This window comes from Apteryx rowi, unplaced genomic scaffold (genome assembly GCF_003343035.1).
Source record: "Apteryx rowi isolate R43461 unplaced genomic scaffold, aptRow1 scaffold_22, whole genome shotgun sequence".
In the NCBI taxonomy this organism is placed as follows: Eukaryota; Metazoa; Chordata; class Aves; order Apterygiformes; family Apterygidae; genus Apteryx; species Apteryx rowi.
The window spans coordinates 4,532,306-4,556,943 of record NW_020448530.1 but is presented as its reverse complement, the minus strand read 5'-3'; the positions used below and the strand labels follow the sequence as shown (position 1 = coordinate 4,556,943).

At 38.2% G+C, this 24,638-nt stretch overlaps 2 protein-coding genes across 3 annotated transcripts in view; both read right to left on the bottom strand.

Annotated features, from left to right (window-relative positions):
* ADD1 (adducin 1) overlaps nucleotides 1-14,388 on the bottom strand; it is a 69,474-nt gene extending 55,086 nt beyond the window's left edge. Inside the window, 1 exon segment of the mRNA XM_026064651.1 lies at nucleotides 14,246-14,388. The gene's annotated coding sequence lies outside the window, so the exon portion shown is untranslated.
* A 7,741-nt stretch (nucleotides 14,389-22,129) lies between these two features.
* SH3BP2 (SH3 domain binding protein 2) overlaps nucleotides 22,130-24,638 on the bottom strand; it is a 28,236-nt gene continuing 25,727 nt past the window's right edge. For both annotated transcript variants that reach the window (XM_026064628.1, XM_026064627.1), the window contains one exon: nucleotides 22,130-24,459. In XM_026064628.1, coding sequence (XP_025920413.1) covers nucleotides 24,322-24,459 — 138 coding nt within the window. In that variant the 3' untranslated portion in view covers nucleotides 22,130-24,321. The remainder of the gene's footprint in view (nucleotides 24,460-24,638) is intronic.

Sequence of the window (24,638 nt, the reverse complement as noted above, 5' to 3'; positions counted from 1 at the left end):
GCAAAACAAAAAATTGCCAGTTCTAACGCTCAAATATTAAGCCTGATGCTTATTTCATCAGCTGTCTACTATCATTTGCAACCGCCCTGATTTCATATGAAAGAGAGAGTTTCATTAACTGCCAAAGTAAATTCCTTTTGGGGTTTTACAGACAAACATCAAAACTTTGCCTAAAAGGGCAAAAATTGTCAAACTCAATCAAACTAGTGGTTTAACTCTTCAGATGTCCTGATTAACCACAGCCAGCATTGCACAGTTTTAAGAATGGTATGACACTCACTCATTTACAGTGATTTACTGATTTATGCTYTACACCTTAAAAAAATTATATGCTTTATATTTCAACATTCCTAGTATAACTGATATAAGATGTGTAATCATACTTTGCACTGTGTTAAACTGTTGACCTTAACAATATCTCATAGCAGTAAGTCCCATGGACTAATACAGAATGTGACTTTTTAAAAGCAGTATGTTTTTAAAATGTTATGTTTGAAAATCTTAGTGAAAGTCCTCCATGTCTAACATAATCTAGATTCTGAAGGCTGCTTCTGCCCTTATACTATCAATTTATTTTTCTCATCTGTCTTCTCTAAACTAAACAATCCTTATTTTTCTSTCGACCCAGATTTGCCCAGTATTTCTTCCCTATTAAATACATCATCTCAAAGATCTATCAGTTAACATTGTCAACAGGAAATACTTCGGGTGCGGTTCTTTTTTCCTTTAATCTCATGCACTTTTATGAACATTACTAAAAGTCAGGTAGCTTTACAAGGSCAATGACATACCACAGCAATAGATCTCATTAGTTTTAGTTAYTGAGTTTATATATCTGGGTTTGCTACCATCCTGATCCCTGATCTTTCTCTAGGTCATCCTCAAGCCCCTTCCTCTTCTCCAGCCTCAAGCAACCTAAACAGACTTGCAACCTCAAATAGGTCAATTCACACATTTTCCCCCAGATCATTATTAATGCAGGAAGAACTTATGGTAACATAAGATCTGGATAGCCCATTTGCTGGTCAGTGTACTGTAACTCCTTATTGTAAAGTTTGTTCAGCATACATGCCACTGCCTCCAGCAACTACTCCTAAACATTTTGCATGAAGAAACAAATTAAGCAAACAAATCTTGGAAAGGATATATACTCATTCTTGTTTGGGAGGAAAAGCAAAGAGAGTAGAAGATTTTTCTGATTTATCCTCCAAAGATCAAACTGTGTTTTAACACACATCTTCCCTTTGTAAGATGGTTAAGATTTTATACTAGCAGTGTCTAACGTACATTGCCTATGAAATATGGTGCCAATATCAATAATATCCCTCTAAGAATACTTATTTCAAAAAACAAAACTCACAGGCTTCCAGTGTGTTATCAGTTAACTAATAAAATCTAAAGTTTTCTACTTGCAATGCTAACAAGATGCAAAAAACAAAGATACACGGGAGTCTTTACACTTTCTATATTGTCCCTACTTTTGCACTTTTGTATATTCCCCACTTACTATATGCAGCAGAACACAATATAAAAAAAAAAACAAAAACCAGACACGACTCCTATATGACATATGGAAGAAACCAAAATTCCAGATGTGAATATGCCACTGAAAATATAAAATAYTTCAATTTTGATCACATAAGTTTCAGAACTAGCTATAGTATAGGCCACATCCACAGGTCACGCTATTTTAGATCACACATTGAAAAGCTATTTAAATTTAAGACAACTGAGAAATGCTCAGCTTCAATTTTGACAGATAAATGAATTGAATGTCTAAAAATTCACACAAAAACCAAAAACCTTTTCTGCTCTTCAGCATCATAGTATATTTTCAAATTAAAAATAATAATAATAACTTGGCTGAACAGAAGGAAAAAAAACTGATAAGCTACCAGTATCAACTTCATTAAGGAAACTGAAAAACATCTTTTTTATTAGCTTTTCAGTAATGTGACAGTTTTTATTTCTATCACTTGAAGAGAGGAACATTACTTATTTGAAATCTTTTCAGTTTGAAAGCCATGACAAATCCTACATGATCTCATTTAAAAACATATTTTGAGAACAAAAACTCACTATAATTAACTTCTATAACCTTCTTAGTGCCCTTCTTAGTATACATTAATACATACTTTCAAACATAAATATTCCTAAACATATTCTCCACATTGAAAGACCCGTAACACATCTGCCAAGTCCTCCACTCTTTTGAGACTATTGCCAAACAGTTTCAGGCTTGAATTGCTTTCTTTCATTACACAAGACTGTCTCTAGTTCACACATATTTAACAGTAAACCACGAGGCAGAAAGTCTAAACAATAAAGCAGGTTAAATACAATTTGCCAGTATTCGAATGATAGTGTAGACTTCCACACACAGAGTAAGCCTTTAAATATTAACTGCTCTTCATCAGCTTTCCAAGTTATAACCATCAAGCACTACTGCCCTGAAGTTCAGCAACAGCTCATTAGCTGGTATGCAACTTTGCTAACACTAACACTTAACATGTGCGAAGTGCCATTGAAATTCTTGATGTTGTGCCTCTATAATTATTTTCCATTAATATTAAATCATTATGTGTGAATAGAGGAATTTGAAGAAATAAAATGGAGAAATCAGTCTTATACATTCGTTCTGAAAACATTAAAATAGCGTTAAACTTGTGAATAAAGAAAATGCTTCCCATTTAAAGCACACAGATAGGGCAAACACTTGCTAGACAATTATTTATATTTAAAATCAACAGGAAATTCAACCAACAGCTGAAGGGAAGTCAATAATACACATTAAGCACAGTCAGGAAGGAACCTTTCAAACATCATTAAATTTCTATCCGATCCTAACCAAACTACTTGCTTTGTTTGAACTTCCTTCCAAAGCCTTCGAGATGCACATTTACAGAAAAAAAAAAAAAAAGTAATGTAATTTAGAGTACAAAAATAGAAACAGAGGTGTCTGCTTTATATTTGTATAAAAGYCATATCCAATAACTTACACTACTGATATAGGCAAAACAATTGCACAAATAAGCATTTACAAGTTCTCCTGGATCTAAAATACTTCAGCAGGAATTAAAGCACAATTTAACATGTCATAACAACTGAATAAATTAGAAAAATATTATAACCTCAGGCAACATTAATTTCTCAATTTTCCAATTACTATCTTTCAGCCAGGAAGCAAGAAGGTAGTAGAGTTTTTTTTTGTCAAGTCTCCTTTAAAACCACCAATCTTTTATTTTGCAGAGATATGGGAGTCTTTCTCGTTAGTGCAAACACGAGTATGGTGCTTCCGCAAAAACAATTACATTCCAAGCTTACAGAGATGGACAGAATCTTAGGATAATACACAGGAACATCAGAACAATATCTAGGAATATGGTAAACTGGGTTTTCACCACATCAGCCATTTAGCTTGTACCAAAATTTTATAGACAGCTCAAAGGAGAATTCTCACAGAAATCTGGAGGCAAAGATGTAGCTGTGCATGTATTGTGGGAAGCTTCTTCCAATTACAAAGAACAAGCACAAGAGAAAACAAGAGAGGGCTCACTAAGAAACCCCAAAACCAACATCAAATAATTAACAGATTGAATAATTGGAAACATTACATATTATGTAGTGTATATATAATGTAGGATATTACATGAAATAGTACTTTAAACATCCTACTCTAACATTTAGTATCCCTTAATGTAAGCATTTGAATAATTCAGAATGCAACTGTTCTACTTATTCACCAACAGACCACCTATGTGCTCTCTGGACACTATCTGGTCAAGTAACTGAATCACTTCTGACAAGACAGGAATCACAGGAACAAAGGGATATTCTGGGTCAATCCCCAGGCACTGTGGGAAACTACATGTGATATCCCCCCAACCCTTATAACCAATCCCATCTTAAAAACAGTTTTCCTCCTTGACTCCTAAGGGAAGGATGTTGCAGACTCCTATGCCTCTGTTGCTTAGGAACYATCTTTTCTAATTTCCAGACTAGGTTTATTCTTGGCCAGCTTATACCCATTTTTTCTTATGTTTTAAGTTTATAAAGCTCTTTTTACCCGCCTGTGTTGGTTGATTCTTGATTTAAAAAATAAAGGGGGGGGGAACCCCTTTCATGCTTTGTTTTACCCAACCGAACAAGACAGTCTTTCAGTCTCCCTTATGAAACAAATTCTCCAGGCTCTTGGTCATCCCAAGAATCCTTCTCAGTACCTCTTCCAGTCCGAATTCCTCTTTTCTTGAAAGTGGGTGACAGGAATTATACACAATATTCCAGATGAGCCAGTACATTAAAAACCGTCAGTGCCATTATACATTTAATGGAAATCTTAGTAAGGCAACAACTTGTCATCCTACTACTTTTCATAGTTGCTAACTTTGATGGGTTAGTCATCCCAGAATGGACTAATACCCTCCCCACTTCTCCCGTTTCTAACAAATGATCTCCCAATGTAAACAGTACTAACAAAATTCTTGTTAAAGATCATCTTTATTTTGTGGGCTTGGGTTTTGTTTTTGTTTTTAAATACTATTAAATATAACTACTTTCTATTAGTCATGCTCTAAGGTCTCAGCTTCCTTCTGTGTGGAACCTTCTTTTGTGTTAACAATACTTGACATCTGATGACACAATGCTGGAGACTGGCATAAAAAGTAGGAATGTGTTAATGTTTCTAATGTTTTTCTAATGAAAATACTAAGTTAGTCTTGAAACTGATTTTTGACAAATTTCACTACTAACATCCTTTCAATACATTATCTTCTGGCAATCCAGTTCTCTCCGTACTCTGTTAGATCAAAACATATTGCACATTCAATGACTCCTAAGTCCAAAGAGGTCAGRTCTAACTACGAATCCTCTCAAAGTCAGGTACCTTATAAAAAAAGAACATTAATTTTGTCTGACGCAATCTTCCTTTGTTAAAGYTGTATCACTTCTTACCCCATTTTTGACTTACCTCCATGTAGAATAGCTTCTCTTTCTAAATTTAAACAAAACCCTGAATATTAAGGTCACACTAATGATGCAATAATTACCCTGAACCACCTACTTTTTTCCCTAAACATAGTGGCTACTTCAGCTGCTCTCCAGCCATCCAATACCCTTCTCTGCCTTGATATGTTCTTCTACTTCAAAATTTCAGGATTATTATTATGTAGTCCCACTGATCTATATCCTGGAAGTTTTGATTTTATCCTTATGGGAATTAATTGCATAAGCTCACTTCAGTAAGACCTATTTGCCAGGGTCCTTGCATTCAAAAATTACTGTCTCTGCTAAGATCAAGGCAAACTTTTCACCTAGTCTTTCATTATTTTTAGTCATATTTCATTGTCCTCATACTTCCTGACAAGACATGACTTTCTTTGGAGATCAGTCTTACTCAGTTTTTCTGCTTACTCCTGATGCTCCTCTTGAGCCTGCTGTTAACCTAGTTAAATCTTGTATTTCCACCAGAAAAAAGTTGTCTTTTTAGGTAAGGGGGGGGGGGAATCAAAGCTTGATAAGAGAACAAATCTTTCATACAGTTGCCAGAACTGGCTTATTTTCTGCCATATCAGAAGTTCAGCATTCATTCATGCCAGAAGAAGTAGCTGAAAGCATATCATCAAATAAATCCTTAGCACCGTGGTAAAACTGGAATGGCAGGAATATATGGATGCTAAAGCAAGGAATGGCCTTTGCACTTTGAACACTCACTTCTGTAATTAGAAGTATTAATAGCTTTCCGTGACACACTCAGAAGCGGGTTTTTTTTTTTTTTGATTTAGTTGTATCTTGTTTTGTTTTTGTATGACTTATGCATAAGACCAAAAACAAGAAAAAAGCCACAAGGTCTCCCCAGGGCTAGAACAAGAGAAGGTTAGTTATGGCTGCTTAATTTCACCTTCACCTCAGATGTTACACACCAAACTCAAAAATACTGCATTATCAATATTTTGGTTTGAGAACGTATTGCACTTCAGCTATTAGAAGGTTCACTTGAAAAAACAAGGTTTGCAGAAATGAGGTTTGAGTTTAGGATTACTATAGCAACAGAAGAAAGGGAGGGGAGGGGGAATTACCAAATTACTCTCTCAGTTCATCAAACCCTTGATGGAATAAATTAAGAGCTGAGTGTCAGTCAAACGAACCAAATCTGAATTTATCCCATTCATTAATGATTAACACATCAGATTAAAGATTAAATTAAACAAGCAGAAATTGTTGTACAAGAAGTATATTAGCAAAATACAAAAATTCACACTGAATGACATTACTTAGTCCTTCTACCATCAAATATTTGATATCAGAACAAGTCTTCAACACAGTAACTGATGAATCAAAATTTACAATATCTTTGATAAACAGTGTCATTTAGAAAGGTGTCTAGTCTTAATTAAAGGTCTGCAAAGGAAAGGAGGCATTGGAAATCTGCATCATTCTTAACTAAGTGACTCCAGTAATTACACTATTGAAAAAGTGTAGTAATATGCCCCCATATGACTTGGAGGCATATTCCAAAATTATAGTTTAATTATCACAGAACTAACAAATATTTCAACAACATATGTGAACACACAAATTATTCAATGCCCTGAAAACCAGGGAATGTAGAAATTAGCTTAAACTCTTTAAAAGGTGACCTTATGAAAGAACAGACCCAGGATATCCTAAGTAATTAATGTGCACATCTGTTTTCTGTATGCAATCTCTAGCTTTCCTTGTATTTTGGAGTTACTTTAATCAATGCTTAAAAATAATTAGCAGGATGGACACTACTGCAATATCAACGTATGTTAGTGACTCTTTAAAAAAAGGAGGCAGGAGGAGATAGAGTAGTAGTCTTGGTCTTTTTTGGGAGACCACCTATTTGAATAAGACATCCAGCCCCCTTACATTAGGTAGGATTCCAAACCCACTAAATATGAAGCCAAAATGTCAAAAATAAACCTTTGTAGCCGCATTTGTTATTGTGAGCTTTGTTTGCTAGGTGGAGGGGTGTCCCCCCACTTTAGTGGTATATATTGTACCGTGAAGATGCTGAACCTCAGGCAACTTTTCTAGCAGCCAGAATGTTCAATTTGTAAGGCTGCCCTAATAATTTGCAAGACTGCCCAAGTCCTTTTTTTTTTTTTTTTTTTGTGGGGGGGAAAGGGGGCTGACATTTAAATTTTAACCAAGCTTCCTAGCCTTCTGTTCACCATTTCTGGCTTTCATTGACCAGCTGCCAAAATACTCTTTATTTTCTGGTTGCTGCGCCAGCCAGAGGACAACACAAGAGACTACCTTCCTCTAATTTGTGCAGCAAACTCTTTATCTTGTTTTCTGCTCTTGGCTCCTCCCCAAGTTGCTGCAGTGAGGGAAAAATTGGAGGCTACTGGAAGGAGTATCAAGCCAGTATGGCGAAGCAAGGGTACAGGCAACTTTGAACTGGGGTTTTCTTGCTGTTAGATGATCACGTCTATCAACAAACCAGAATTGAGTCAAGGAAAGCATTTGATCCTAGATTAACAGTAAAGTCTAAGGCAGATCCAGAAGTAGAAGTCCCAATTTTCAAAATCATTATCTTGTGCTATAATCATAAAAACCTCCTTCCTTTCAGGGACAGAGGCAAGCAGCTCAGCATGAGATGACTCACATAACTCAGTAGTGTCCAGATTAGCACAGGTTCTAAAGTAGATGAGCAGGAAACACAGACAGGCAGACATTCAGATGCAAGTAGTAGCAATCAAAGAAAAACAGTATCGTCCTGCCTGAATCCAGGGCACAGAAATCCAGCGCCTTTGCCTGACACACAGAAAATATAATACAATTTCCCTCTTAAGCTAAGCATATATATATATATWTTTTTTTTAATCTCCCCCTCCATCCACACCATGTATGATACCAGATCTAGACATAGCAATATATATTAAGACTACTAGAATACCTTCCATTTGATCTACTGAAGGACATTCACCTCCTTTGGGAAAGCTCCAAAGAATTTATTACTGCCAAAATAAACCAATTTTTCACCTAAATTCCTATATAAGCAAACAGGAGAAAGATTCGTCTCATATATACAGTTGAAATCTAAGTAAGATCTAAGATATTTATTAACTTATTTTCCTGCCTATTAAAATAATTTAATATTGTACTGCAAATATGCTACATAACCAGATTCATTCTTACGGTATACTTCTGGCCATCACCACTTTATGAAAAATAGTTAACAAAAATGAACAACATTTTCCTGAGGTTTCCATCATCACTTTCCCTAAATATTGCTTTCATCCTTAAGTTGCTCATAAAGTGTACTACATTTTTCTGAAATGTTTAGATTATCATTTATTACCAGTTTAGAACATCTTTGAGAAGTCACCATCTAATACATATTACTTTAAGCCCAAGAGGGGAAAAAAAAACCTTGATACGCATACTAACAGCCCTAAAAATGATATCCACAGCAAGGAGAAAAATTTACTTTGGAATCAAAATAGAATCTTACACATTACACTGAACGTGTATTTCAAATCAATCAGAAATGTTGATGTTTAAAAACAAGGCAATACTTTAGATGTGTGGAATTTTACCTGGGAATTATGACACCTAGAAATTTTGCAGCAACTAAAAGCACCTAGAGAAAGATGACAGAACTAATGCATCATGATCTCCTGTCAACAGAGGTCTCCTATGCTTCCCTAATAATTTATCCACTTTTCCCTAAATCCTCATGCTCCTTCTACATCCTGAGTATGTCTAGTCTTGCTCCTCCATTCACCTGAGCATTGCTCCACCCAGTTTGCCTGTGCAAGTGGCAACACACACTACAACTGTTTCTGAGCTACCCACTTGCTGACTTGCAGGCAAGTGTGTAAAGACTACAGTGCCAGACGTTCCTGCCTCTCCAAACAGATAAGGAGCTGTGCCCCTCTCTTAGTGGGCCACAAGTTTGGGGCTCAGATTGTCATGCTACAGGCATGATTTTATGTCTGAAGTCACCTCATCCCTATGAAATTTAGCTAAACATAGCAAACGGGTTCAGAAATCAAAGTATTCCTGAAGTAATGGGATTTATTTTATTGCATTGTCACTTCTTTTAAGATGTGTCCATTCAAGATTATCATGCAAAACTGTATTAGACAAGATTTTTTGAGGAAGAAAAACTAGAATGCATTCCTCAGTTAATGCATAACAGCAGTGATGTCTTATTTGGCTGAATTTTAGATGCAGTGCATATTTCACATGTGAACAAACTTTTTAAGTTTTCAATAATATTTTCTAGTGACAATAGCTAAAGGAACTTATTTAAACTAGTATCAGAAAAGGAAACTTAGCTAGAGTACACCTTACCCTTCACTTCAACAGTCAGAATGCAGTAACACTAACTTTACACTCAATGTATATAATCTTTTTAAAAAAGAAAAAGAAATAGAAGACAATCTTCATGGGTCCAGGTTTGCCCAGATCCTTGTTGGTTTAAGTTGGCAAAACATCATTAGCTATAACAAAGTTGAAATAACAGTGAATTGGATCTCTTAAGATGCAAGAAATGAAATAAGCAAGAGATAACTTCCATAAAAACACCACAATATGAATTTGAAAATTTGTATGTAGAAAAAGAAAAGAAACCCCAAATAAGCTATAACATGTTTCTACAGCTATAAGTCAAATTAGAGGTTTAGTCCAGATTTGTTTTTAATGTTTACTGATTTCAATCAAAAACCTAGAAGAGCTTAGGTAGAAGTAATTTGATATTCACCTTATCTTCAGTGCATGAATGGATACATACCATGACTTAACATTATCTACTCCTTTGATGAGAAAGTATCAAAGATACCATGAAGCGTTACTGATTAACTGCACTTACTACTCGTTGTTTACAAGACTTTACTTCAGCAACTTCTGCAAGTATAAGGAAGAAAAAAATCTCAAAACTCTGAAATATTTTGAAGAGTAGTTCTGACAATCCCAGTTTTAAAACTGAACTAAGAAGAAACTTCTTTCATGTAAGTTGGTTTCTAAATTAATCTGTGGGAAAAACTACTAATGATTGATACTGAAAAATTCTTTGATGTCTCACTTACTACTGCAACTGATCTGAGGTTGAAAGGTTGATCCCTCACTGAATAACACCTGTACCCAGGAGAGCAGGCAGAGACCATTTCTCAAAATGCAATCTAATAAACAAGGTCAAAAGGAGGAAGTTAGCAAGGTGCTGAAGAAGTTGTTACTCCTGTTTAGCTGTGCTTTCAAGGATACCATTTTAAGCCTCTTCTTAACGGTCAAAGAGTAAATTCACCAAAGCCAGCAGGTATATGTGCAGGTCAGCCAACCTGGCCAACAGCAATTCAAATCCATCTTTACATTAAAATTTAGTTTGCTCTAAAGCAATGAACAGTTAAATTTTAAAATTCCCATAAACAGCAGTAATACTCGAAGTTTATTCAAGATCTGGACTGTCAGTCAGAATGTTAAACCGGAGCCCTCCAAGACAAACGACTGCATTATCTCAGTCTACACCTAATCTGAAAAAGCAGTAGTTCTGAAAACAGTGTTTTCTGGAGTCTTTGCTCTTATTTTACCATTAAATTAGGAACAACCTTCTACAACATTTGCAACTAATAACCAGACTTAAATTTCTGAACTGATAAGACCACAGTAAATAACATCCTCTGACTGATGAGGAAAGAAACCAGTTATTTACTTCAATTTGACTGAAGTTAATCAAGATTATTCTCAATAAAAAACGCAGATGTTACCATAAAGTTTTTTTGAAACATTCTATTAAATACGGAAACCTGTTACTGTACATGCAATACTTTTAGGTGATAAAAAATAACCATAGGAAAGGTAATTTTGAAGTTAAAATTACTACAAATCAAAACATCAGTATAACCTGTATTTTTTAAGGATTACTACCTCTAACAAAAAAGAACCTTCTTTCAGGAAATAAACCGTTTGCACAATGCACACTTTACATCTTCCTTCACCTACAGATTTGTACAGCTACTTTTCTTAACCCTAGCCAAAAGAAGCATATTTGAGGAGAAATGCCAAATAAGTATCAAGACTAGGTAATGTTTTCCTATTCCCCAGGAAGGCCGATTAAATCATATGAATGAATACTGCAAAACTCAAGTAGTCTAGGAACCTCTACTACTTTAAAAAGCACTTGCTTTTGACATGGCTAATACAGAAGTTCTGCGAGTTAACTGATGACTTTCAGACAAATTCTTCAGCAGATGTCAAGTGACCTGCAGGACGGAATCAGTACTTTGAACTTGCATCCATATCTACTCACAATCAAATTTTAAATATAAAGTATCAATTGCTCTAGAAGTTTCTTAGAAATATTTAATTACACTATGAATTACTAACATGATGCTATTTGAGAGATTGCTTTTTGCCATGCAGCATGGTCCAAGAGTAAATCCTAAATTAAAAGCCATGAAAATCAGAAATTTAGCATTAATTTTGACTTCATTTCCTCATGCTTCAGTTGTCCTCAGTGCACAATGAAGACTCTATGCTTCATACACGTTAGGTAAGTTTGGTTAATATGAATTTTTCTGTCAAAGCAAAATTGGGTCATTTGCACAGCAACTGTTTGGGATTTACAAATGACTCACTATTCATCACTGTTACAATTCTTWAATAACTAAAAAAATATATTTCTACAACTCAAAAAAGCAGTGGGTACAAGATTTACTGCTTAAACTCTTCTGAGTTAGAAAGTACATATCACTCRGAAATCATATGCTTACAAACATCCAGCATGCTGAGCATTCTTCTAATTTAAACCCTCCAGTTATAATATTTTATTCTTATTAACAACATTAGCTACTTCAAAATTCAGCTTTTTTTCCCAGAGCATTTCACAGGATGTTGGGTGAGGAGATATGTCAAAAGCATTTCATGCTGTGAGGCTTCTCTTTAAAAATGGAGACTTGAATGGGGCCAAAGTAGCTTAATCCTTACTCCTATGAAAGTCTCTCAATACTCAAACGGATTTGCCAACATAATCTCATTACGTGATCTGATTCCATACATGCAAAATATCATCTGACGTCTATGGTGAAGCTCAGAGAACGAGAGCAGAGTTAAGTCTTTTTCTGTTGGAGATATCTGAAAAGAACTGTCAGACAAATGATTCAATAAATGACCTTCACTAGGAAGAATTAGTGAACCATACTCTAATGAACTTATTGGCACAACATGCCAGCAAAAGTGCTAGCATGATTCAGTGGTAGTGCTAGCTAGATTCAGATGAARCACAAATTTTCAGATTTATCAAACCATTTTTATTAACCTACCATAAAAAGAAAACATACAGAAAACAATAGTTTTTGGTTAAAAAGCACTACACCCAATAAAAATCCTCAGATAAAGAACAGTAATCCAATAAAACCACAAGGTATTTAAACATGCAAGCGTACTAATGCACATGTTCTCATCTTGCTACAGTGAAGATGTAAAAACTTTGTTGTCTCTTCCCAAAACCTCTGCTAAGAAATCCACAGATTTTAAAATCTGCCATTGAGGCAAACAACAAAAAACATTATGTTCACTTAAGGTTATTCTCACACAATCATGTCAGATCTGCTTACTGAAYATAACGAAGAAATACCAAAGCGACCTGCTCCAGAAGTAAGGAATCAGTCCACGTAATTGAGTATTTTTCCCATTTCTTATTGTACAACAACTCTAAAAAGAGTATTTCCTTGTTGAGGCACACATTTTAGAATCCGATGGTTACATCAATCAACAAAGAAAACAAGTCTGTTTTAGAAATAAAGTTTGTATTTCTTCTTTATTCTACAAATAAGAGTGAATTTGTTACATTTAAAGAGTTGTTGACTATTCTGTAAGCATATTCAGCTACCTTACAAGAACCCAGAGTTGTAAACAGCCTGTGTCCATGGAGATACCTGTAGCTTTCAGCAAAGCATACTTAAATTATCTAGTAGTAGTCAGTTTGAGAATTCAGGAACATTCATAAGCAAAAGGTCAATAGCGGCTTTTCAAAAAGCAGAGAAGAAAACAAAAACAGCAACAAGCTTACACCATCAACACAGAGCAATATTTCATTAAAGATTTAAACCCAGTGCTGCTCACAGCCCCCTATCTCAATGCAACCGTGGATATTTTTCCAGCTTGACTGGATTTTTTTCCCCTCTCTAATTACTAGTTTTACTTAAAGCCAGCCTAGAGTACGAATYAACCTTAAAAACACCACAGAGACTGTATAGTAATTATGTGCAGAAAGAAATGTGACATTCTGTATCAAAATCAGACACTGGAAATGCTAAAAAACAGATACTCCTTCCAGCACAGAAAACAACTGCCTGTCTCCTGCTGCTGCTGGTACCTCGCCAATCAATAACACCGCACAAATGCATCACGATCCCATCCTCTTTTTCATTCCCGTTTTCTTTGCAGACTATTATTTGGGCCCTCTAATGCCCACATGTTGCCAAGCATAATCAGCAGGTCACCTCGAAGTCTAGAAAAAGGGGGAGGTGAAGGCAGAAGGGCGGTGGGGAAGAACCAGCAGATGCATCGCGGAGCGTAATGAAGATTTGAACACTGAGCAGCCGCTTCCTGCGGCGGCAGCAGCAGCGAGAGCATCCCACCTCGCTCAGAGCCGGGGACCCAGACACGGGGACCGTCGCTCCGGTCCGGGCTGACAGCAACCTCCCCCCCCAGCCCCCCACCTCCTCTCCAGCCGCAGCGATTCAGCTCCCACCACCCTATACCACTCGGCAGCTGGCCGCTGCCTCATCCTACCGCCAGCACCCGAGAGCCGAAACCCTCCACACCCCGCCCCAGCCCCGCACCGCAGGACCCTGCGAGCAGCGTTTTTGGCTCGGCTGTCTCTCCCTCACCCGCCCGCCGCCTGTTTTCAACCCCGAGACGACACCCCCTCCCCTTCCCTCCTCTCCTCTCCTCCCCGCCGCCTCAGGCAAAACAAGCTGGTTCCAACGTCTGCGCCCCAGCTTCTCCTCCCCCTTCTCCCTCCCCGCAGCGTCTGCGCCCCTCTGCAGCGCGCGCGCCTCCCCCTCGCGCCGTGCCCTCCGCCAACGGCTGCGCCCCTCCGCAGCGCGCGCCCCCCCGCCCCGGACCGTTAACGGCTGCGCCCCGCCGCAGCGCGCGCGCCCCTCGCATTCCTCTCCTTCCCCCACCCCGCGGCCGTTAACGGCTGCGCCCCTCCGCCGCGCGCCAGGGCAGCGCCCCCGCGCACGCCCTCTTAGCCCTCCCCGGCAGCGCTCACCCGAGGACCGAGCAGAGGGAGCAGCAGGTACTGGCAGGAGGGAAAGAAGGGGCCGCTGCAGCGAACCTCTCCGGCGAGCCTGTCTCCTCCGCCGCTGGCCCCAGCGCCGAGCTCCGCCTCCCTCCGCTCCCTCCTCCCCCACAACGGCCGCCACCAAGCGGCCCCAGCCCCCACCCTGACAGGGTGCGGCTTCCCGAGGCCGCAGACCAACAACCGCGCCGCCCATTGGAGGGCGCAAGCCGGGGGACTAAGCGGCTCCCCCATTGGCCGGGGGCGCGCAGGGGCGGTGCGCGGGGGGCGGCGGCGGCGGCGGGAGCGGGTCACCGCAGGGCGGGCGGGGGCCGTGGCCGTGGCCGGCCGGCGCCGCGCTCCTGCTGGGCGCTGCCCCTGGAGCCGGGCGGAGCTGCGGCGCTCCCCAGCGAGCGGGCAGAGCGCGAGGCGAGCCCAGCCCAGCCTAGCCCAGCCCAGCCCCTGCGCGCGGGGAAGGGCGTGCTCGTGGAGCCGGGCCCCGCGGGCCGGGCAGCACCGGCCTGCCCGCAAGCGTTGCCGTGAGAGGGCTCTCTGACCTACAGCCGTGACGGTATCTCATAGCTGGAAGCTGAAGCCGGTCAGGATCTATCCAGAAGCGCAGGCAGCTAGCGAGAGCAGTCACACTTGAGAGCAGCGTTGGTGAAGGTTAGAGAAATGCATGAAAACTTGAGGTGCTGAAGTCAGTAAACTCCAGTCTCGCAAGGAGTTGTATGCTTGATCTGGAAGTGCACAGAGATGCTGTGTGGCCTGTAGTACACAGAGGGCCTGATTAGATCTTTAGAAATCATCCTTTTAGATTTTCTTTGAAGAAATCTTTGAAAATCTGTATTTCTAATATAATCCCACTGTTTATGTTAGTGATAGGAAACAATGTATAGACTTCAAAGTTAACTCATTGTTAGCCATCTCCTTCATTTTCTGTACATTTTTACTATTATATAATTTTAAAACTGTTGCTTTACACTTATTTTAAATACAGTGGTTTATAGAATAGGGTCTACCTCAAGCAGTCAAAGAGTTGTGGGTCTGGAAATATGTTTTCAGAAACATTAAACTTCTCATAACTGTTATCCATACCCCCTACTCCCAAGTGATCCAAATGATCAGAAGAAAAATCGAATCCTGCTAGCAGAACCTGAGGGGTGTTTTCAGGAGCTACAGACATCTCCCCTTTAGTATGTGGAATCCAGCCTGCTCCTCCTCCATTGAGGAAACACATTCCACTTACCTGGTTAGCGCTTTCTGGAAATTAATCTTCACTTGCTCACTGTTTAGAATAAAAAAAAAAAAAAAAACAGGCCATGGAGATACATGGAAACTTGTATGTGGACTCAGGTGCTGAAGATGATGGTTTAGTTGCAGAGTGATGGACACGCAAAATAAGTTCTTCACATCTGGCAACAAGGCACTGCTGGATGTAGATCTGCATATTTAAAAATTACCCACAGTGGGACAGGTGTCAGTGTGACTACTAATAATTAGCAAATTATGTCTGAACTTTGAAAATGTTTTCCAAGAATTGTTGCTGTAAACCCAGAACATTAAATAAAATCACTTCACCTTCCTAGGACTAAATGCTGTTAAACATGATAGATGCATTTAGATACAAGATGGCTTCCTTTCATCCTTATTCAAAGTGTAAACAATTAGAATTGCAGRTGCTCTGCTCTGCACTTGCAAGGTCCAGACAGTCGCCTCGGGTATTGTCTTCCCCACAGCACCTCGTCAGCTGTCAAAGCTCTCTATCTTGGCATCTCATTTACCTCTCTTTTCCTTTGCTTGCCATAGCAGTTTAACACATAAAGCTCTCTTCTTATCCAGTAAAGTAAATGGGAGAACTGATCCATGTTAAAACTAACTCAGAAAAAAAAAATACTGCTTTGTTTTGATATGGATGGTTTCCCTATCCAGTTCACTGCATAGCTTTAAGAGCAGTGGTGCCAAGAAAGAAGGTGGTGTTGAGGTCAGAAGCAGTATCCAGAGACTGGGGGAGGGCAGAGCCATTTGTTTCATTAAGCAGTGCTGGCTTAAAGTGCTTGTATAACAGGGTACAGTGTCACAAGCAGCTTAGGCTGATCAAAGGATGCATTTTATCATTACACCTGTTTTGATGTAATGGTGAACTGCTGCAGGAGGGTGCAGTTCCTTTACCCCTCTCTTTCACTGCTGTACCACCCACTGAGCTGCCCAAGGTCACAGGCTCCTGCTACCCCCTTCCCACCTCTGTCCCACTCCCACCTGGCATCACATCCAATAATCATGAGGCCAGAGAGTGTATTCAATCAACTAACTGGAAAAAATGATGGAAAAATTGTTGGGGGGAGGGTGTGCAAAGTCAGCTTTCTGCTGGATCAGCCAGCTGAACCAACTTCCCTTGTGGCCAGAGATTGCTAAAGCTGATGCATGAGAGATTCATCTTGCCAATTCAGGTTTTGGTATGACCAGCTTCCTGAAGTGCCTCCTACCTCGCTGCGTGGAAGTCAGTGCTGGTGTAAAGGCAGAGGTAGGATCATGCGGGTAGAAGTATGAGGGAGGGTAGGACTGTGGCAGCCCTAAATTCAAACAGTTTAAACTACCATGGAATATATGCATAGAAAAAAAAACAAATACAGGCATTTTCTATCTTTCACACATACTAAAGAAATACACAGTACTACAAAAATAAAACATAAAAGAAAATATCAAGAAGCACTTCTGCATTGTCTATTTTAGACAAGAAAAAGCTGGTTTGTTTTTTCTAACTTTTACTAGTTGTCTTACAACATTACAGCTACAACAAAAGGTACAATAATATGATATAATATAGTGGTTTTTAGCCTGTGGTATCTCACCCTCTTTGAGGTCATTGTAGTACTTGTGAGGGATCTGGGAAAATGGCCAGGAAAGGCAAGCTCGTTACCAGTAGACTACCATTTGCCATATGCATATCTGTGTGCATACTGGAGAATGCTTATTGGTCCATAAATAAAAAAAACACTATCAAATATTTACAGATAGTACCGTGTTCCCRCAAAGAAAACCAAATTCAGTTCTGGTAAGGTGGTATAGATGTTCCAGTTGCTGAGTTATCAGCAATAAGYTGCTTTCTTTAGCAGGCTCAGCAAGCAACAGTACTGGATTCAGTTTAGGTTGTACAGTCTAAAATAAAATCAATGGCAATGCATTTATTTATAAATTATTTTCATTTGGGTTTACTAGGTATCATAAAAATAATATTGCACAATTATTTTTATGCAGCTGACCTCTTTACCTGACATAAGCATTTTTTGTTGACCAACAATGTAGAGTTGTCTGTGAGAAGCATACTAAGTTCATGTTGCAGATCTGGCATTAAAACATTCATCTTTTCCTTTATAGAGGGTGCACCTATTCCAGGTAAACAGTTCCAGGCCAGTTTTCTCACCTATAGGATGGGACGGGTAATATCTAAATAAGTCTCTCCCTATTTGCCTGCCAGAACATCAGTCTGTTCATTGGGCATTTCTGCGTAGGACTTGCTTCCCTACTGTGACTGTTCACTTTCATCTCACCCAGACCTTTTAGTCCACTTCTCTGACAAAGCTCTGGTTCCTCTAAATAAAATAAACCCTGTATGTAAATTCTCCACTAGTTTTTCCATAGGCCTTGAAAAGCAAGTCTAAGCCTTGAAATTTTGTCAGGTGCCAGCAAAGTAAAAGCCTGTCCCTGCAAAGTGCTGCTGATTAGTCATACAAGACTTGTGGAGAAGGGAGGGTAGGTGTAGATAAATATAAATCTTCTTTACAAAAAATACCAAACAAACAAGAAAAGTCCTAAAAGTGTTATGGTCTTACTGACATGCCAGACACTCTCCTGGTGTTGGTAAAGGTAGTTACACATAGGTAGCATTACTATTGAAAAGTWTGTGAGAAATTTTTCCTTGAAACTATTAAAGTTAAATGCACTTGCTTTTTGTCTATGACCTAATGGATTATCTTAATTTCAGCTGCAAAGAACAACAGTAATATCTCATGGTTTATGCATAGTATTACTAAAGTTGGTCAGTGTACTTAAGGTTATGCCAAAAATACTATTAAAAACTTTATTTTTGTCACAGCTGCATTCAGATTCTTTACAGGAGGGAGTTACTTTTTAATTTTATTGATTTATGTAACAAAGGCAAATCGTTCTGATTGTTTGAAAATAATATATGGAGATGATCTTTCAGGTCTGAGAAACATTTGATGAAACAACTACATAGAGAAAAAAACACATTCTGATCTACTTTCATCTCCTTCCACAATCAAAAACACATCTGAGGTTTATTTGAGCTAAATAATAAAAATAAAGAGAACTGAAGCAGCAGGTGGGGAGAGGGCAGAACAGCTGGAACAGACTGATATTAAATGTTCCCAGATTTTAATCTGAGAGGCCACTTTGGCTTTAAGCTTAAAAAAATATTGACTTTATGCTCAGAGAAGGAAAAAGGCATAGGAAGATTGCTGCACACTATTGAGATTAAATATAAATCTAGCTTCATGGCTCAGGCTGGCTAGTAAGAGAAGGGAGTGAGGTGCAATGATTGCTTTAGCCAAAAGCAAAGTAACCAATGAACTTTTTATTTTAATATTGTTAAAACACTGTTTGTGGGAGGCTTGGGGTTTGTTTTCCAAAATCCTTTTCCAAGTAAAACTGGTTCTTTTAATTGAAACATTAATGACTGAATAAACCATCACGTGCCTTCTAGATGTATGTGCTCTACAAGCTGCTTGTAATGCTAACTCTGGTGTTACTAGAACTGCTGAGATAGTTTTTAGCTGCTCTCTAATGATATCTTCATCATTTAGTAGTAGTAGAAGGAAAAGTGCCAGTGATGTAAGTTATACCTTTTGAAGAGACTAATATGAGTTACTTTTGGACTTAAAAACAGACCCAGGAGAGGAAAAAATAAATCAGGACAAGTTCAAAGTAATCAAGAAAGGACTGAAAAACATCTAAGATAAATGCGAAGCTTTGTAGTGTTAGAATATCAACTTTTGAAGTAATTTAAATCACATTTATTTTTAAAAGGCACATTTTCAGTAGTAATCCCATGGTTAGGGTGTGGCTGGCATTTATTTGGAAAAACAAATTAATATGAATGTTAGCATAGTGCAAGTCAAAGCACAACTAAATCACTGAAGCTTTAGACAGCTTGTGAGGCCACACCTGGAACATCTTTCATTATTTGCCCTGTAAGAAAACCCTTTAACAAGTTTATATGAAGTAGACTGTTCTTTTTTTCTGTGCTCAGGTGGGTACCATTTACATCAATGATCTTCAGTACAGCTGCATAACTCTATCCATGCAAAAAGCTTTCAAGGTCGGAATTTAAGTGCATATCAAGTTTCCAATAAAAGAACCAACTGTGTCGAGATTTGTACACAAAGGAAGTTAACACAAAGTGGTTGTTAAAAGGCAGAAAAGGTGATTACTCAAAGAAGGGTTAGGCACATCTCCCTGCTTTTTGTGCGTCAGTTATTGTCATTTCTGTACAAAATACACCAACTTCAATATGATTATGCAGGAGTTACGTTGAAAGGGATTCTTTGATATTTCTAAGATTATCTGCCCATTAGGGCCATGTCATGAACCTAGAAAGACTGGATTACCTGCTTCCAGGATAACTAGATATTCTACTAATGGAATACAAGTGATAGATAGTAATGACCATCCTGTATTTAAGATAAAGGAATGGAAGTCTTGAGGGAGCAGATTTTGGGGGTGGCTATGCGACAAGACTTTCTTAGTATCCTAAGCTCACTGAACTTCAGTCTGTCAGTTTTAAAGTGAGATCAAATGCTATCTACTCTGCAGAAAGTTTCAGTAACATTTTTAATTTGGCAACATTTTAGTAAATCTTCATATTATTGTATAACATAGTAACATTTTAATATTTGGCATTTAGTATGTACTTTGAGTTTTTACACTAGAAGAACTATGAGCTCTCCTATTTAARAAGCTGCAAACACTGTTCTCTCAAGCACTCCTATTGCTAGAAAAGATACCTTGACTTCAAGGAGTTGAATATTTAGTAAGATGAAAATTCTTATGACATCACAGGATCTGTTTGCTGCTAGGTGAARTATTTAATACTCAGAACAATCAGTAACAATTCTTTAATGCCTTATGATGTAGTTAATTTAGGCAGTGCTCAAATGCCTAACATCATGTAAATTCTCCCTCAAGGTATTTCAATTTAGAATAATTTAAACACAAGGAATATAAAGTTCAATTCATTTAGTTGTCATCTGGGTTAAAAGACATTCAGATGAGGAATTATCCTAAACAACATTGCTACTCATGTGAGAAACATGAGTGAAATATCATAAGCTTCAAAGACCTCTCCCATCAAGTTTTCACCTGAAGCTAAGCTTAGTGAAGCTAGAGCTTGAAGTCATGTAGGAAGGATTTCTACTCAAAATTCTAGGCACGTGGTCAGCGTCTGTATTCCTGTTGCATGGAACAGGCTGACCAGCAGATGTCACCAAATCCAAAATCATCACAGTGGAAGCTTCAGAAATCAAAACAAAAAAAAAAGTCACTTTGAACTTTTCAAAGCACTGATGCACCAGAGGCCATGAACATTCTCATTGCTTATTTACATTCATGTAAAAAGTGTTAAATTCTGATCTAGACAGTAGTCCACACGCTTCTGATGCAAAAAAGCACTGTGTAGCACCTTCATTGTCACTGAAGAATAACTTTCTGGGGAACAGATCATCTTTCATGATACACTATGTATTGATTGACGGTCCCTTGTTGAAACTTGTATTTTCAAAACCACCCTAATATTTTTTCCTGAAAGAGCAATCTTCCCACAAATATCACTTGTAATACTTTTTGTTGCAAGTTCAGATAGAAAAGAGACTTTAAAACAAAACAAGCAACCCCCCCGCCACACATACACACACCTTTTTCCAAAACTGGTACCAATTATTTTGACTTGCATATTCCCAAACTCACAAACTGCATTTTCTGGCATTCCAAATAGTGTTTTTTTACACTTCTCCCTAACTATCTGAAAGATGAGGAGTTTGCAATAGGTTGTATATGTAAGAGGTTGAGTTGTGGTGAAGGAGAGAAGAGAGGCACAGGGGACAGACTATAAGTCATGCACACTGCCTTCCTTCTCTCCAACATCAGGAGTTTAGCTTCATCTAATCTTGCATACAACAGACTAGAGTAGTAACGTAGGAGCAAGGTGACAAGCACCTGCAGAGTGGTACGGAACCTTTCTACCTCTCCCTGGAGGGCTGCAGGGATTACCTAGCGTGCACCGTCTGCCTCCTATCCTGTATTCTGGAGACCTCAGAGAAACCAGCTAAGCTATGCTGCCACTTCTGAGCAGAAGGGCTGTTAGGTGCTGGGAAATGGAAAGGTCCTCTTTTCCTCAGCAAGCTCATAGAAAAGTCCTTTGGAGGCTGGGCTTCCTTGCTTAACACATACATCCCTCTTCCTCTGAGATGCTCTTTTTATTATGGTTGTACTTGCATTTTGTGTTCATAGATAAAATGACTGTTTTAATCCTCAACTCTACATACAAGAAACTTTGAAATGAATGGAAAATGGGTAATTTCCACACCCAGTCATGGTTGTCCAGTGACTGGAATGCCAAATTTCTGAAAGTGTTGCCTACATGATTTACTTAACAGGGTTGACGATCACAGTCAGAAGAATCAAGTACTATCTGACACAACTACAAATAAAAGCATTAAAACACACACTCATGAAGTTCAATGAGACTGTACAAAGTTAGATGAACTGGCATTGAAAGTTTATCCACTTCAGAAATATATATATATTTATATAAAAAAGGAAATTAACACAAAAATTTACATATTTGCAAATTTTGCATTACATAGGTAAAGACAGTGTTATGTTTTGTATGTTGGAATCAGATTACATAAGTATTTTTACAGTTTAAAAAAAGAGTATATGGTTGCAAAACAAAAAAAAATGCTATTACAATTCCATATCTGAATAGGACCCCAAAGATAGCAAGTATGGTTGTCCTGACGCAATGATGTCAGTTATTTCCAGAAAGAGCAGAATTTACTCTGCAGACAGTAAATATAAATACTGTATGATGCCAGAACTTGCTCTGCCTAATACTTTGGCTCAGTGGCTGAGCCTTCTTTACACAGCAATTCGTATCAGAGAAGTACTGAACCACAGGGATACTCATTAAAAAAAAAAAAAAAAAGGAATTAAGAACTATTAAAATATCTGATCTCCAGCAGAATCTGGAATTTAAGTACTGCATATGCTTTAATTTATGCTCACAAGACCTTTTACAGGAGGAGCAGARATCAAGTGACTGATACTGTGTGTGCGTGTCTTTCTCAAAAAAGACAGGAACCAAGGCAAGAAATTCTGGCTCTATATATGGCCCTAATATTACATCTTATTAGGGAGAATCTCTTGCGAATATGTTATAAATCCTACTTTATTGTTTACAAAAACAAAAAATTAATATTCTGTAATGTCTTTGTTCAGGTTTTTAAAGTTGTGACCATTTAACTGTAACAAGATTAAAACTGACATGTATAAACTTTGTAAAGGTAACAAAACAAAACAAAAGTTTATGGTATGGATTCAGACTCAGAAACTAGATAACCTCTACTCCTGTTTTAGGAATTACAGCAAAATTATTACAAGTCTTGTAAACATTATTAGAGATAAAATCATTATTACAGTACTTTTGAATTAAGAAAATTGTTTAAAAGGTCATTAAAATAGATTTCCCCTCTTTATGAAAATTCATGAATAGTGTAATTTCAATATAACCATTAAGTCCTTGGTTTTAGGATACTTGTCCCCAAAATATTTGGGAACAAAGCTTGAAAGCACCCTCCTAAAGCATATCATTAATGCTACAGTTTGTTCAGTGCTGATAGTACATTAAAACCAGATTTTATTTTGCACGCAACTACAAACCAAGTAGCAATTTTAATAATGGAAGAATTATTAGGGATTTACAGAACAGGGCAATATGCTTTGCCCTAGAACAGAACAGAATGTGATGAGCTGACAACCTGATCCAAGAGACTGACCAGGAAGTTTTATGGGGTACATTCATTAGTGATTGCAGCATCACATTTATGGTTTTAGATTTCTTCTTTTTATGCATTTAATTTTAAACCTTTTATGATAGCAATGTGAGAGAAAACGGCTAGTCAGAATTTGAGGTATTCATGACTTCCCCCCGCTTCCTCCCATTAAACTCATACACTCCTTTTTCTTTTCTCATACCCATTATAATATTAGTGGCACCTACCCATCCAGTTCTGAACTAGCAAATGGGGCTCCCATGAAAGCCAAATTAATATTATCCGTGCCTATCTGAAATGCTCATCATTAAGTAATACGTGGGATGCCATACCCGTATCAGCTGGACAGTTCYCTGATACTGATCACTGCAGACACTGGAATCAGAAGTTACACGTATGTATGGGATGGCTTTAAAAAAAGCCACATTTCTTGATCATCTTTACCTATAGTAAACCAAATTATTTGCATAAAAGTCTTCATTATTTACAAATCAACAATACAAGTAAAAAAAAAAAAAAAAAAAAACCAACTCTCAGTTAAGCACCAGTACTGACTTAAGGAACAATACCTTCAAGTCAGAGTATTAGTATTCCCTGTCACAAGTGAATTCTGATGTACTTTCAGAAGTTTCCCTTTTCTGCACAGGTTGTATCCATAACATTTCTTTGTTCACATCCATCCTACGTGTTCCGAGGAGATTAGTAATAGCAGCAGTTTTATAAAAGGTGCAGGTATCACAGACAGCTTTCACAGCATAATCAGTTCAGATCTTTTTAAAAGAAAGGGCCATAAAATCCACTGATGTGGATTGCAAAGTTTACCAAGAGTTCATTAAACAAAGTCTATACACAACCCAAGTGAGAACAAATGGTTGAAACAGACTCAGTTTGTGTGTGCAAACAACAGGTAGTCCAACAGTGGCATACGTCCGCATTTAATTCGGAGATAGCGGGGAGCCCATTTTTCCTCAGCATCAGTGAGTTATGCCAGCCATGTCATCTTGGTTTAGAGTAACCATAAGGACACTGAAGAATTAGGTTGTCATGACTAGGTAAGACATGAGTGCTGTAGTATTCAACCAAACTTCCCATGTTCAAAAACATGATCTCCGCATCCAGGTAAAACCTGCAATCCTGTTGTAGAACAAAAACATATGTAATCATTGGCAGTAATTTTTCCTACTCAGGGAGTTACAAAAAATTTTCAGTCATCATCATTGGAACTAAGGAGCCCCTTCAAACCAGCTACTGCTTCRCAAGCTATTCCCTCAAGCAAGTGTAAGTCCACAGTGGATTCAGGTATTTAATATTCC